Source organism: Psammomys obesus, unplaced genomic scaffold (assembly GCF_907164565.1).
Source record: "Psammomys obesus unplaced genomic scaffold, mPsaObe1.curated_primary_1811, whole genome shotgun sequence".
NCBI lineage: Eukaryota > Metazoa > Chordata > Mammalia > Rodentia > Muridae > Psammomys > Psammomys obesus.
Window position 1 is genome coordinate 21,172,588 of NW_026596034.1, and position 13,911 is coordinate 21,186,498.

Sequence of the window (13,911 nt, forward strand, 5' to 3'; positions counted from 1 at the left end):
TCTGTTTGCTTTTCAAAACAGGGTTTCTCTGTGTAGCCTTGGCCTCCCTGGAACTCTCTTTGACCAGGCTGGCCTCCAAATCACAGAGATCCACTCACCTCTGCCTCCGGGGTGCTGGGTACCTCCCGGTACCTCCGGGGTGCCACCACCACCCAACCAGAATAATCTTCTATACATTCAAATGAACTGTTTGTAAGACAAACTAAAATCGCAGCAAATAAAGCATGCCTTTTGTTCTTTTTATTTTTAGTATTTTAGTATTTTTTGTTTGTCACACAGCGTCTCTCTCTTTTTTTAATGGTTTATTTTTATTTTATACGCATTGGTATTTTTGTCTATATGCATGTCTGTGTCAGATCCCTTAGAAGGAGCCACAGATAGTTGTGAGCTGCCATGTGGGTGCTGAGAATTGAACCTGGGTCCTCTGGAGGAGCAACCAATGCTCCTAACCGCTGAGCCATCTCTCCAGCCCAAAGCATTCGTCTTTGTTCTCTCATGCTCATTTACTAAATTAGAGGTTTTGGTTTTTCAAGACAAGGTTTCTCTGCCTTGGTTGTCCTGGACTAGCTTTGTAGACCAGGCTGGCCTCCAACTCACAGAGATCCACCTGCCTCTGTCTCCCAAGTGCTAGGATTAAAGGCTTGTGCCACCAGAAATTTGAGTTTTAGAAGGCTCATTCTATCTGTCTGTAGAGGAAGGATGGTTGGGACTAAGCATAATTTGGCAGTAGGGAGATGGAGAGGCTTGGAATCTGGGATTGGCAAATGGTTGAGTGGGAAGGTATTTAGGAGGTGGGAATAACAGGATTAAAGTGTGTGATGAGTAAGAGAGGATTCAAATTGACCCTACTGTTTGGACTTGGGTTTCCTTGGGCCAGTGGGGCCACTACTGGTTTAGGAAGAAGAGCAGGTTTGGCTGGAAAATAAAGTCAGGGCAAATAGAACTAGAGTCGTCTGTCCATTAGGCCTTCAAGGCAGGTGTCCAAACTGCTGATAAAATATGGGTGTGGCGCTTAGAAGAAAGGCCTGGAGGGAACAGAAGAAACCAGGGAGAACTCTATGTAAAAATGAACAGTAGGAACTACAGAGGTCCCTTGATCTTGGGCCTGCAGGGTGTGGCAATAAGGCAAACTAGGGGTACAGTACCACGTGAAGACCTAGTAGCGCAGCGGCTGTTCAAAAGCTACCGTAAACCCAGGGGGTAGAGGGCAGGGCGGCCCCTCCCGGCCCCTCCTCCCGGCCTTCCTCTTGTCCTCTTCATCCACTGGGTAATATCAATGTCGGTCAAGGGCCCGCCTCCGTAGATAAGCCAATCAGGAATGGCGGGAGGGAGCTTTCTTTTAGGGCTGGTTCCCTGACTAGAGGCCTCTCCAGGGAAGTAAACCCGGTTGCAGCAACCGCGGAGCAGTGCTCAGGATCTGGAGCTGCGGCGACCCGCCGAGTGTCGGCAGAGCTAGCTGGCGAGGAGAGGACGAGGGTGCGAGGTAAGGAAGGGGACAGATGGGGGTGCGGACATCTTCCTCAGCCTGGCCTACAGGCGCCTCAGGTGATGGGGCGGAGAGATGAGGTGAGAGGGCGGGATGAGCCGGTCCCCGGTCATGGTCACCCCACTCGCGCGCACGCGCCACGTGGGCCCGCGCGCTGGTGGAGGAGTCGGCTGCTTAGCCGGTCCCCGGGACCCGTGAGCGCGCGTGAGCTGGACGTCGCAACAGGATTCCTGTCTTCCAGCTTGGAAAGCCCAGGCTCCGAGTCACTAAATGGGAGCTGGGAGTTCTTAACTAGAACCTTGACATCCAGCTAAGAAAGCAGGAGACTCTTGATTTCTTTAGGGGCGCTAAGTTCTGCCCCATCGGAGGCGAACGGTTTTCATTGAGCTGGGCTGCCTGTCCTTACTGCAGGGTCAAGGGGCGTCCGAGGCCGTCTGTCCTGCCTGACCTCATCCGCCCCAAGTTCAGCGGGGTGGGTCCTGCCTTTGGAAAATCAGTTTGACAGTGCGTTTATAGCCTTTGACCTACTGGTTTTGGAAATAAGGAAAAAGTGGCAGCAAAGGCCATGCGATTTGGTGTTTAGTAAGTACCAGGTTAGTGGAAACAAACTCCAAGTCCCAGTAATTGTGTGTGCCATGGCAAAATCCATAAATTGTACAGTCACTGAAAACGTTGTCTTTTTAATAGAGGTCATATTCAATGTAGTTGGTCCAATGATATAAAAATCTGTAGAAAATGGCTAGACGAACGTACCGCAGTGACAAAAATGGTGACTCCCTCTTGTTTTTCGAGATAGGGTTTCTCAGTGTAGCTGGCCACAAACTCTGCCTGCCATTGCGTCTGATGTGATGGGATTAAAAGCGAGCACCACCCACTCCCAGTCCTGACTGGCCCAGAATCATGCACAAAACAAATCTGCTATTTAGATCAGGCTGGCCTTGAACTCAGAAGAGATCAGCTTGCCTATGCCAAATTCTGGAATTAAAGTTGTGATAGAACGGACTGGTGTGGTGCATGCCTGTAATCCTAGCAGAGGCAGGTGGAATCTAGAGGCCAGCATGGTCTACAAAGTGAGTCTAGGACAGCCAAGGATACACAGAGAAACCCTGTCTCGAAAAAAATAAAGTCATGATAACACCATGCCCAGCCTGGAAGTGTCATATTTTATTAACTCTTTACAAAACTGTATGAAATTTTGGTCTGGTACACACCTTTAATCTCAGTACTGAGGAGGATGGAGCAGACAGATCTCCGAGTCTGAGGACAGCCTGTTCTATACAGTGAATTCCATGCCAGGCAAGGTGAAAAAGTGAGGCCCTGTCTCAGACACCAAAACAATGACAACAGCAAAAAGCACATCAAAACTTTGTGAGAACAGCACTCGGTGGCTGTGAGTCTAGTTACTCTGGAATCTGAGACAGGAGGATCTAAAGTTCAAGGCCCATTCTCAAAAGTATGAAAAGAGGGCTGGGGATGTAGATCAGGGTAAAACCAGATTGAAGAGGCCTTGTGTTCAATTCCAAATCAATGCACAAATCAAAACCAATAAACAACCCAACCATGTGAGACCGGTAGTACTCCCATTCTACTAGTAATAAGTGCCGTGGAGGCAGACTCACAAAGCAACATGTCTGTTAAAAGCTCCTGTCGCTGTGACTCTGTGTACCAGGTACAGGGCTGGACTCAGGATAGCTGCCGGTAAGCAGCTACATGTCTGGAACTTGCGGGGTGGATGGATCTCTTGGGGGGAAAACTTACATACTGCAAGGGAGATTGAACCCGGGAGCTAGATAGTAGCCGCTGGTCCTAGAAGGGGTTTGGAAAGGAGGCACAGATTAGGTGGGAGGAAGGCAGGAAGCCCTTATTGGTGCTATATAATGAGAATATTAACAAAGGAGATGTTTTAACAGTCAGTATTTTTAATAATTTGAACTTTGAAGCTTTTATGAACTCTTAATTTTCAGGCTGAAAAACAACCCACCTCCGCTTGCCAGTTTTCAGGATGTCAAGGACCGTGTCCTATTGGCTCTTCAATTCTGCGAGGAATCGTATTGCTGTATTACGAGAGGGTAGACGCTTCCACTCCAAGGATGCCACGAATAGGAATCAGCTGAGATGGAGGCTCTCTTCTCTGGCATCGCCAACCATAAGGAGCGGTTCTCCATGTGGTGGTTTTTCCCTGAGGAAAGCCTACAGACACACCTCAACCGAGGAAGAGGATTTCCACTTACAGCTCAGCCCTGAACAGGTCAGTGACCTGCTCCGAGCTGGTGAGTCATCCCACAAGGTTCTTGAGTTCAACAGTGGAGCTCCAAGTTCAGTGTTGAGGTTTGAGAGCAACCAGTTGGCTGCTAATTCCCCAGTGGAGGACCGGCAAGGTGTGGCTTCCTGCATGCAGACGAACGGGCTGATGTTTGGTATTTTTGATGGACATGGTGGCCATGCCTGCGCACAAGCGGTGAGTGAGAGGCTTTTCTACTACATGGCAGTGTCCCTGATGTCCCACCAGACCTTGGAGCAGATGGAGGAAGCAATGGAAAACATGAAACCCCTGCTGCCCATCCTACAGTGGCTCAGGCACCCTGGAGATAGTCTTTATAAGGATGTCACCTCGGTACATCTGGACCACCTCCGCGTCTATTGGCAGGAGCTTCTTGATCTGCATATGGAAATGGGGCTGAGCATCGAAGAGGCATTGATGTACTCCTTCCAGAGACTGGATTCTGACATCTCCCTAGAAATTCAGGCTCCCCTGGAAGATGAGGTGACAAAGAACTTATCTCTCCAGGTTGCTTTTTCTGGGGCAACAGCTTGCATGGCCCATGTCAATGGAGTTCACCTGCACGTAGCAAATGCTGGTGACTGCCGGGCTATCCTGGGTGTCCAGGAAGACAATGGTGCATGGTCATGTTTACCTCTCACCTGTGACCACAATACCTGGAATGAGGCTGAGCTGTCCCGGCTTAAGAGAGAGCATCCTGAGTCTGAGAACAGGACTCTCATCGTAGATGATAGGCTGCTGGGTGTCCTCATACCCTGCAGGGCCTTCGGGGATGTCCAGCTAAAATGGAGTAAAGAGTTGCAGCGTAATGTCCTAGAGAGGGGCTTTGATACTGAGGCCCTCAACATCTACCAGTTCACGCCTCCCCACTACTACACTCCACCGTATCTGACTGCCAAGCCTGAGGTTACATACCACAGGCTGAGGCCCCAAGATAAGTTCCTTGTGCTGGCCTCAGATGGCCTGTGGGACATGCTGGGCAATGAGGAGGTGGTCAGGCTGGTGGTGGGGCACCTGTCCAAGGTTGGTCTCCATAAGCCAGACCTGGACCAAAGACCAGCCAACCTGGGGCTCATGCAGAGCCTGCTGCTGCAGAGGAAAGCCAGTGGACTCCATGCAGCTGACCAAAATGCAGCCACGCATCTCATCAGACATGCCATCGGGAGCAACGAGTATGGGGAAATGGAGCCAGAGCGGCTGGCCGCCATGCTGACATTGCCGGAAGATGTGGCCAGGATGTACCGGGATGACATCACTGTCATGGTGGTGTTTTTTAACTCGGATTCAATTGATACATATTATAAGGAGGGTTAAGAATGAGCCCTGTTGCTAAGGCTAGCATGAATGCCCTTTAAAACATTTTCAGTTACTCCTAAGTGAGCAGTTCAAACGTTTATTAAAGAATAGGCAGATATAGGTTACTGAGTAATTCACTAACAGAAGAAGACGGGAAGCCAGCCTTGGTGAAAAAAAAAAAAAAAAAAAAAGCCAAAACAGCAGTGATTTTTGTCCTTGTGCATGGTCAACTGTTCTGTGCAGCAGACAGAGAATAAAGACTAAAATTAGCTTAGGCTCATGTAGCCCATGTCCTTCATAAAGACACTGTTGAACTGTGTCATTCTGTGCTTTTAAAGGATAAATTTAATCATGATTCTAAGAATAACGAACTTCAGAATCTTCTGGGATCCAGTTACAAAATTTACAGATGTGATCATTCTGACCTCTGTTATGCACGACTTCTAGGCTGTAGTTTTTGTTTTGTTAATTACGGAAGCCCAGCTTTACAAAGCAATCTTCAGGGCAGTTTTCTATGTTGTATTCTAACCTTCCTCTCTCTCTCTCTCTCTCTCTCTCTCTCTCTCTCTGTGTGTGTTTGATTTTTCTGTAATGACTGTGATAGTCTGTGCCGTTTGCATTTGCTGGTTAAGTTTATTTTAAAACCGAATCCTCCAACTTGCAAGCAGGACTGCCACAAGCTCGTTTGGGACCACTCAAAAGTTTTCTCAGCTGAGGATGAGAGGGGCTAAGGCCTCTGGGCTTGCTGAATTTAATTGTGCAGCTATTGTTCCCGTCTGTTGAGTCCTACCTCTGAACCTTTGAGCTATACTGGGAGGTAATTTCTCTCTAATCCCTAACTCCTGGCCTTTTTGCTTAGTAAACTGTTCCCCCGACCCCCGGCTTAGCCACAGGGTTATTCATTTTTCTGATTATAGCCTGCCTGCAAACACTCTTGATTCCACCTGACACAATCTTACCCCTGCTATGCTGTCCAGACTCAGCCTGCGGTTACTGAAAGATCTTTTTACCGTGTTCTCTCTTCCCAAGGTTGGAAGGAAGGAGATGGTGTGATCAGGTGGTAGTTGTGGACATTTAGCGGGGATGGGCTTCTTCAGTGGTTTGTGGACTTAAGATTTCTGCCCGAATCTAGAAATGTGAAAACAAGGTCCTAGGAGAACACCCAGGAGCCCAAGGCTTTCTCTCTGCACAGCGGGAGGGAGGGGGGAGACTTATCAGATGGGACACCTGCCTCTGCCTGTTATGAACTGCCATTGCTATGCCTCAGGGCCTGGACCATATTTAGTAGGAGAGTTGGGTGAAAATTAAGATGCATCTGCTCACAGTCCCTCATGGGCTGCGTGCAGTCTTTGGTGTTTGTTTGAAAATTAACCCACATGAATCCTTTTTAGGGGATACATTTCCTCCTCTCTTGGGTGGCTGTGGCATTGAACAGCAGGAAATGTGTCCCAAAGTGGAAACTCAAATTTTTTTTGGCAGTTTTAATTTCCTGTATCTCATCGGGGCGCTGTGGGCGAAGCTCCTCAGCTGACCCCTGGTCGCTCACTGCACATGCCGTTCACACAATACGCAGGGTTGGCCCCCTGGGTTTTTCAGGTAGACATTCTGGCAAAAACATCTCAGTGAATTAAGGCTGCCAACCCCGGAGTCCTGAGTTCCATCCCTGGGACCCATGTGATGAAAGGAGTTGAAAGTTTGTCCTCTGACCTTTACATGTGCACCATGGCACGTCCACTCACACGAAATAAACAAACGGGGGGAAAAAACCAGCAGGCCAGCAGGGGGGGCGCTTTAATTGCAGCACCTGGGAGGTAGAGGCAGGCGGGTCTGAGTTTGAGGCCAGCCTGGTCTACAGTCCAGGGCAGCTAGGAAACCCTGTCTTGAAAAACCAAAATCAGGAAAAAAAAAAAAAAATCAGGAATGTTTTTGAACATTTTTTAGTGTATCTATTTAATGATACGGTTTCATGTTTAAAAAAAAAAAAAAAAAACTATTTTGGATTCTTTTGTTCTGAATCTGATCTCTTAAGATTTTTTTTTTTTTTACTGAAAAATAAAATGTAGGCATTTCTGCCACGAGGCACCTGTACCCACACGGGTCTGTTTACTGCGGCTCCTTTCTGAGAAGCCCACTTATGCCCTCAGGTGTGGCTTACCTTCTGAGTGCCTCTTTCTTTTAACCCTCATGCTTGCATGTCTCCTAAATAATAATAGCCCCCCCCCGCCACCTTAGAATAAATAAATGGGTGTGGTGGCCTATGCCTTAATCCCAGCACTTGAGTGGTGGAGGGAAGAGCTGAAGTTCAAGGTGGGTACGGGAGACCCTGTCTCCAAAAAAAATAGTGGCACTGTGGCCAGCCTAGGCTGCACAGTGAGACTTTGCCTCAGAAACAAAGCGTAACCCCAAACGTGATCACTGCTGTGCTAGACTGATGGTTTAGCTGTTTGAATGGAAGATACTATTTGATATGTTTTTTTTGTCCTTTGCTTTTTGTGCCAGCTAAACCCAGGAGTATCCTTGGAGTCTTAGCTGGCATTCAGTGTCTGACTCTTATATTGGAGGCTAGAATGGGTCATAAAAGGTTCTGATTCAGTTGGCTTATCCTGGAGTTGATAGAACACAGACCTCCCATCTGTATCTCCGAGTGAGTCTGTGTTTTCTCACTGTCTGATAGATGTCCCTGCTTTCCAGCTGAAACAGAGAGAAAGAACAAAGGCTGGCTTATGCTCTACCTTCTCTGCCTCTGTGAACTCAGCTTTTCTGTGCCGGCTCCAAGGAGTGTTGCCTTCTGGTTACACACCAATGTGTCTGTCTCGCAGGCCATGGGTCTTGGCAGTGGGCCCCTTGAAGCAAATGAGCTTTTGCTTTGGGATACTGAAGTTATAAAGGAGATTCATGGACCTTGTCAGTTCTTCCAAAGCTCTCATCACTCCTTTCATATAGAGATTTCAACTTTAAGACTTTTAAAGTTTAAATAATGAGATTGACCATTTAATATTGCAGATGTAACTTTTGAAGGAAGTATGTCTTGGTGCTTAAACAGACACTTATGATTTGGGATAAGAAACAGATGGAAATGATGTAACTTAGATATTTGCTTTATGTGTAAATAGTACAGTGCTATTGATCTCTGAAGTTAGTAAACCTATAGAAAAGGCTAGTTTTGATTGTATGTTAATAAGATTCAGTTTTCTGAGATGTTATTTGTAACATTAAAGTTAATTTATTATAATGTAAACTTTAAGATGTTGTAATATGTGGACATTTTCCCCAGATGTACATTTGGCTTAAAAGCTAAAAAGCTTTTAGGCACACTGGACAAAACTCAGTTGAGACACAATCAAGTTGGTAACTTCTAAACATAGGTAAAATGTAGACAGCGTGATCCTCAGATAAGGGGTATAATTATGTAGAACAGCAACAAAATGAATTCAAAAGGAGGCTGGTTCTCCCCTTTGACCGTCAGTTTTTGTTCTTCGTGGGACAGCTAGTGGGATGCCGTAATCTCTAAACCAGAATATTATGGAATGGAGCCATCTCGGTTTCACGTCTTTGCAGTGCTGTGCGTGTGTGTAGACGCATCCCACTAACTTTGGATTCGAGGATCAAAGCCAGTGTTGCAGTTTGTGATGTAAACTATCGTGTGTGTGTGTGTGTGTGTGTGTGTGTGTGTGTGTGTGTGTGTGTGCGCGCGCCTGTTGGGGGAGGCATGTTTAGGCTACTGTGTAACTGTTTCCTGAGCCATCTGAGGTCCTGTCCCTTCTTCCTTTGGTTCTTGGTGTCTAACTAGCCTCCTGTAAGGTATTTCTCACTAAGCATTTTCTTGGAACAATCATTAACCACGTTCTTTAATAATCACTGGCATTTGTGTGTATTTTAAGCTGTGTACAGGTGTTCTTCTCTGACACTGATTTTCTAACCTTTGAGGATACTTAAGTAGAACTTTTAAATAAATGAGGCAAAATGAAATTTGGTTTCCTTTAGTTTGAATGTTTACTTTTTTCTAGCCCTTATGATGTAAGGCCAACTTTTGTTTCAGCATTTTTATCTGATCAAGGAAGAGTTTGGGCTACTTAACAGTCTGCTCCAAAGAGAAGCATGGCAAAAAGAGGAGCATTAAAACTTTTAAGTAGCTGCCAAGCTCACAGGGAATACTTGGTTATTTTTATTTGTTTTTAATATTTTATGTTTAACCAAGTGTGCACATGTGTCTCCATGTGGGTTTGTCATGTGAGTGCAGGTGCTCAGGGAGGCAAGAAGAGGGCATTGGGTCTCTTGTTGGAGTTACAGAAAGTTGTGAGCTGCCCAATATGTGTTAGGAACCAAACTCGGGTCTTCTTCAGGAGCACACTCAATACTGAGCCATCTCTCCTGCCTCTGGAGTACTCATTTACGTAAAACTGAGAAGAAAAAAGACTGAGGCACTCTAGGCCAGTGCCTGCTAGCATTTCATAGTTTACTGAGACCCTACTTGTGAAAACAGTTTGTGTTAGTAGCATAAAGCCAGTTCTGGGGAAAAAAATCTGGGCTGCTGTCTCCATGGAACGGAAAACCCCACTCCAAGATTGCACCAGGGCCTCAATGCGCCTAAAATGATACTGTTCAGTGGGTCTCTATAAAAAGTGCAGGGACGGGCTGGAGAGATGGCTTTGCAGGAAAGGCCTTGGGTCCACCTGCCTAGCAAGCACTGGGGATCTGAACCCGGGTTCAGTTCCTAGCACCCACAAGGTGGTTCGTTATCACCCATAACTACAGTTCAAGGGGATCCTATGCCCCTTTCTGACCTCTAGCACACACATCTACATATATGCATCCAGGAAATCACTCATACGTAAAAGCTAAAATTTTAAATGCATATACAAATCTTTAGCCATTAGTATTTTAGCAAGGGCTGGGTAATTAAGATAGAAAAAACATTTTGCTGTTTTTGATTTCTGTTCTTTTCGAGACAGGGTTTCTCTGTGTAGCCTTGGCTGTCCTGGGCTTGCTTTGTTGAACTCACAGAGATCCACCTGCGTCAGTCTACCCTAGTGCTGGGATTACAGGTGTTTGTCATTGTCCCTGGCTCAGAAAAGATGTTTTTGACAGACGTATAATGGCACTTACATATAAGGTAAATTTTGATGTACCTCATTTATAAAGTACAACTTGTGTATACATTGCATAATAATCAAGTCAAGGTAATTAGCATATCCATAATTTTTGATCATTTCTTGAAGAGGATTTGGTGAAGGAAAAGTTAGAAAAGGGAGTACTAATTTTTTTTTACCTTATTTTTTATGTGTACAGGTGTTTAGCTTGCATGTATGTATATGTACCAAGTATGTTATATGCCTGGTACAAGTGGGAAGTCAGAAGAAGGCATTGGGTACCCTGGGCCCGGAGTGACAGGTGGTTGTGAGCCATCATAGAGGTGCTGAAAACTGAACCTAGGTCCTCTGGAAGAGCAGCCAGTACTCTTAATCACTGAGCCATTTCTCCAGCCTAAGATTTTTTGTTTGTTTGAGACAAGTCTTACTGAGTAGCTTTGGCTGGCCTGTAACTTGCTATGTTGGCCAGGCTGGCCTTGAACTCATAGAGTTCCACTTGCCTCTGCCCCCAAGAGCATGTACCATGGTGCTTGGCAAGTGTTGGGGATCTGATGAGAAAAAGGAAAAGCATCATTATCTTTTTTCCCTCCTCTTCCTCCTTCTCTCTCCTTCTCCCTCTCCTTCAACATAGTAGGGACAGGCTGTGCTTGGAAAACTACGTGCCATCATGTTAGAAATGGGTATTAAATCAGGTCAAAGTATTGTCTCAGTACCGGTCTCTTAGAAAGGGATACAAACGCATGCACCTTTTGAAATTTTGGTGCAAGCTTAGAGCAGCTGCAGAGAAGAGGTCGGTGGTGACGAAAGAAGTCATAGAAGGCATTTCCCCTCCATCACTGCTGATAATAAAACAAGTTCTGTTAACGCCGACACTGCTTTGGCTATCAGGAATTAGCCCACATAGTCTCAGTGTACACATTCCAATGCCCTGTCCTTTTGGAACCTAGGAGTAGACATGAGCTGGAGAGAGTTCAGTATGCATGGGTGTGAGGACCTGGGCTAGATTTCCCAGGACCCCAGTAAGACCCAGGTATGAGGGTGAGCAGTTGTAACCCCAGTGTTGGGGTACAGCCTGGAAGATCCCTGGGGCTCACTTGACACCTGGTCTAGTGAGTGGAATTAGCTCCAGGTCAACCAAGAGACAGACAACCTGTCTCAGAAAACAAGGTGTGTGATTTCTGAGGAATGGCCTTTGAGATTGTCTCCTGGCCTTTGCACATATGCCTGCATCTACACCCACATAAACACCCAAGGGAGTGTGCATGCACACAAACACACACATGCACACACAAAGATAAGGAAATTTAAAAAATAAAATTACAAGAAAAGGGGAAAAAATAAAGATTAAAAAAAACCCACAAAAAGCAAAGAATCTTGTGTTTGAGACAGGGCCTCACTATGTTTCACATAGTGAAACTTGCTTTGTAAACCAGGCTAGCCTCCAACTCAGAGATCCACTGGCTGTTGCATTCTGAATGCTGGGATTAAGAGCCATCATACCCAACCCCCTCACTCCCCCCTTCCCCAGTTTCTTTTAGAGACAGGATCTTGCTAACTGACCTGGAACTCTAGATCCTCTCTCTGGAAGTTTTATTCTATTCACTTGATCTTACTAAATTCCTCTCAGTAGTCCCTAACCTTGGTGGCCTCCTGAATTGTCAGTGGCCAGATTCCAGATTTCTAGCTCCATCTGGGACTGGTGAATTTTAATTGACCGTTTGTTGGTATATCTTGGTGTCATTGGCCTCTGATCTTTTCTGCCTTCTCCATATATGTCTTAGTCTGAGCAATGGCCTGGATGGGGCAGCATGGCATAGTGAGGAGGTCAGGATTCCTCCTCTGACTTTCCTCACCAAGGGAATAAGCAGGCTGGAAAGTCTGCAGAGGAGCACCGTGGAGCCCTCTGTGTCTTTGTCCACAACTCCGCCTGCCTTTCCTAGATTCCGGAAAGCCTTTATTTAACCCCAGCTCCCACAAATAGAAAAACAGGAAGTTTTCCTTGGGCTGCAGTTCTGTTCACAGCACACAAGCCTTCTTGGGTGCCCCGAAGTGAGTCATTCAGGCTAGACAGGGGCTTAGAAGCTCATGATACTGGCCACACGGGACAGGGAAGGGCTATCCAGGGAAAGAAGCACAAACATTGAAGCCTGAGCTCTGACCCAGTGGGTTCTGGAGACTGAGCTTCTGATGCATTGATGAGGTAGGTGGGAGAGTCCCAGTGGTGTGGAAACAAAGCTTTCTAAGTGTGGCAGGGTGGACAAGGAGGGGCCCTCAGGTGACCTGTCAGGACAGAAGAGGATTGTGCAGGGTCGTATGAGTATGGTGTCAGGTGACAAAGGCCTGTCAAGTACAAAGCCAGCCTAGGCTGTAGGGAGCTCTGGCCGCGGAAGATCATTCAGAATGACCTAAGGACGAGTGTGGTGTCTCTTTATTAATTTGGGACAGAACCAGGAACCCTGCCCCAATCTCCGCTTCCCCGTGGTGTTACCAGGGCTGTTAGTGTCCGTCCTTGTTAGTCGTCTTCCCACTCCATTCTCCTGCCCCTCCCACATACTCACCCAGTTCCACCTCACCGACACGAAAGTTAGTTGTGAAATGAGTTAGGAAAGATGGCTGGATAGACACCAAGAGGAGAGGACCTCTGCAAAAGAGGAGGTCGGAGAATAGGAGAGAACAGCAAGCTGTGGCATGGCAGCAAAAAGAAGGGAGGAGTTTGGCTATGAGGACCTGGTCTCAGAGAACCTAGATATGGATGGGCGGAAATGGCCAATTAACCACAAGAAGCTTTACGTCGGGAGAGACAAGGGATGTACCATAAACTCACTTGGGTCTGGGGACATTGCGTGAGTCTAGATGGCGAGAAGAGGGCTGGCTGAAATGAAGCAGGATGATGGGCGGGGGAGGTGGTGGGACCGTCAGCCCCAAGGCAGTATGTCTCTGGGTTTGTGAGGATCCAAAGCACACTGGAGTTTCCAGTATTTTTGATGCCCCCAAAGAGGGTCAGGTGGAAGAATGGGAGGACTGGGTGTCTTGTGCCTACTTGGTGGCTGGGTCGGAAACTGATGAAGGTACCGGGATAGGAACCTCTAGCAATCAGTAGGGGGCGCTCTGCGTTGTGGACGCGGCAAAGGCACAGAGGCTGCCGGTAGGTGTCGCCACCCAGCTGTGCTGGTGTCTGCAGAAGCTGGCTTGAGGAAGGATGTCCCTCTCCTCAGTCTGAGCTGATGAGGTCCTGAGTCCCAACACTCCTGTTTATCAGCGTCTCCCTGCAATGCAGCCTGGTATACCTTCAGGAAGCCTTACAGCATTCTGGACACCTTTGGGGCTGGGACTAAGCGTGGACTGGGAGAAGGGCTCTCTCCCCAGCCACGAACACCCAGTCCTGCTTTGTGGGGGAAAGGGCTGTTGAGGTCCAGGCTTGCCAGCGCAGGTGGTAGGTTGCAGGTGCTATAAAGAGGCTGCCACCTGGACTAGTTGTCTTCAACGTACTTATTTTCCTCTGTGAATTACCCAACACCAACCAACCCCATTCTTATTCTTCTCTTCCTAGCCAGTCCTACAGCCTGCTGGCCTCTCTGCAATTCCTGCATACCTTTTGTCCCAGATTTAAGAGTAGTCCAAATCACTTTTGTGCTCCTCCAGTCAGCTGCAACTATCACACTGGTCAAATCTTATCTATTGCTTTTCTGCTCCATGCCATGATCCTTCGCCTAGACTGGCTTCCCTCTATGCTTCTCTCCCCATTCGTGGACAGTGTT

At 47.1% G+C, this 13,911-nt stretch overlaps 1 protein-coding gene across 1 annotated transcript; it reads left to right on the forward strand.

Moving 5' to 3' along the window:
- The first annotated feature begins 1,330 nt into the window (after positions 1-1,330).
- Positions 1,331-9,032, forward strand: Pdp2 (pyruvate dehydrogenase phosphatase catalytic subunit 2). The gene is made up of 2 exons (XM_055621411.1): positions 1,331-1,483; positions 3,451-9,032. Exon 2 carries the CDS (start codon positions 3,489-3,491, stop codon positions 5,079-5,081), a length of 1,593 nt encoding a protein of 530 aa, XP_055477386.1. The 5' UTR covers positions 1,331-1,483; positions 3,451-3,488; the 3' UTR covers positions 5,082-9,032.
- The last annotated feature ends 4,879 nt before the right edge of the window (positions 9,033-13,911 follow it).